This window comes from Penaeus monodon, chromosome 28 (genome assembly GCF_015228065.2).
Source record: "Penaeus monodon isolate SGIC_2016 chromosome 28, NSTDA_Pmon_1, whole genome shotgun sequence".
In the NCBI taxonomy this organism is placed as follows: Eukaryota; Metazoa; Arthropoda; class Malacostraca; order Decapoda; family Penaeidae; genus Penaeus; species Penaeus monodon.
This window is the reverse complement of record NC_051413.1, coordinates 31,291,809-31,292,440: the sequence shown is the minus strand read 5'-3', so window position 1 is coordinate 31,292,440 and position 632 is coordinate 31,291,809. Positions and strand designations below refer to the sequence as shown.

The following is a 632-nucleotide window of genomic DNA, read 5'->3' as shown; positions in this document are numbered from 1 at the left end:
GAAAGAAAGGACTGTAACTGAAATAACATGGTTATAAAATATATATATATTTTGACATACACTGACTAAAGAAACTGAAATTCAATCCTAATAAACCTCATGAAAAACATAATTTTTTTTTTTTCTTGTAAATGCCACAAAATTAACATGATTTATAAAATATGAAACCATTTTTTCTAGTTCATTTATTTTTTCTTTTTACATCCAAATGGATAAAATTATTAAGGAACATGAATTTTGTAAATATTTAAATAATTATACACTGTATCAAAATACCCTTGGGAAAAGAAAAAAAAGACATGGCCCGGCTACCTTAATTCTCATCGCTATTTACAAAAAAACATATATTAAAGCCTTCAAATTTCATCATGTTTTGTTTATTAGGTGCTTGCTACAATAGTTCAAAAAATAATCATCACCTCCTTTAAAATGCAAAAATTCCATGTACCAACATAAAGAAATATGTTAACTGAACAGTGTATTATTGTCACCCTTGTAAAATTTTCCTCTTAAAAATGACAGCAGATGAAGAACCTAATTCCTTTACTTCATATGGCTTTTGCTCATCTGCAGAGAACTGCTTGCCAACACTAAGCGAGGCTGTGAAAAAATCAAAGGAGAATAAGTGTGAT

General features: G+C 28.0%; 1 protein-coding gene across 1 annotated transcript in view; it reads right to left on the bottom strand.

The window, feature by feature from the left end:
- The window catches only part of LOC119591494, a 5,542-nt gene continuing 4,910 nt past the window's right edge, over nucleotides 1–632 (bottom strand). The window contains exon 4 of the mRNA XM_037940239.1: nucleotides 1–600. Coding sequence (XP_037796167.1) covers nucleotides 544–600 — 57 coding nt within the window. The 3' untranslated portion in view covers nucleotides 1–543. The remainder of the gene's footprint in view (nucleotides 601–632) is intronic.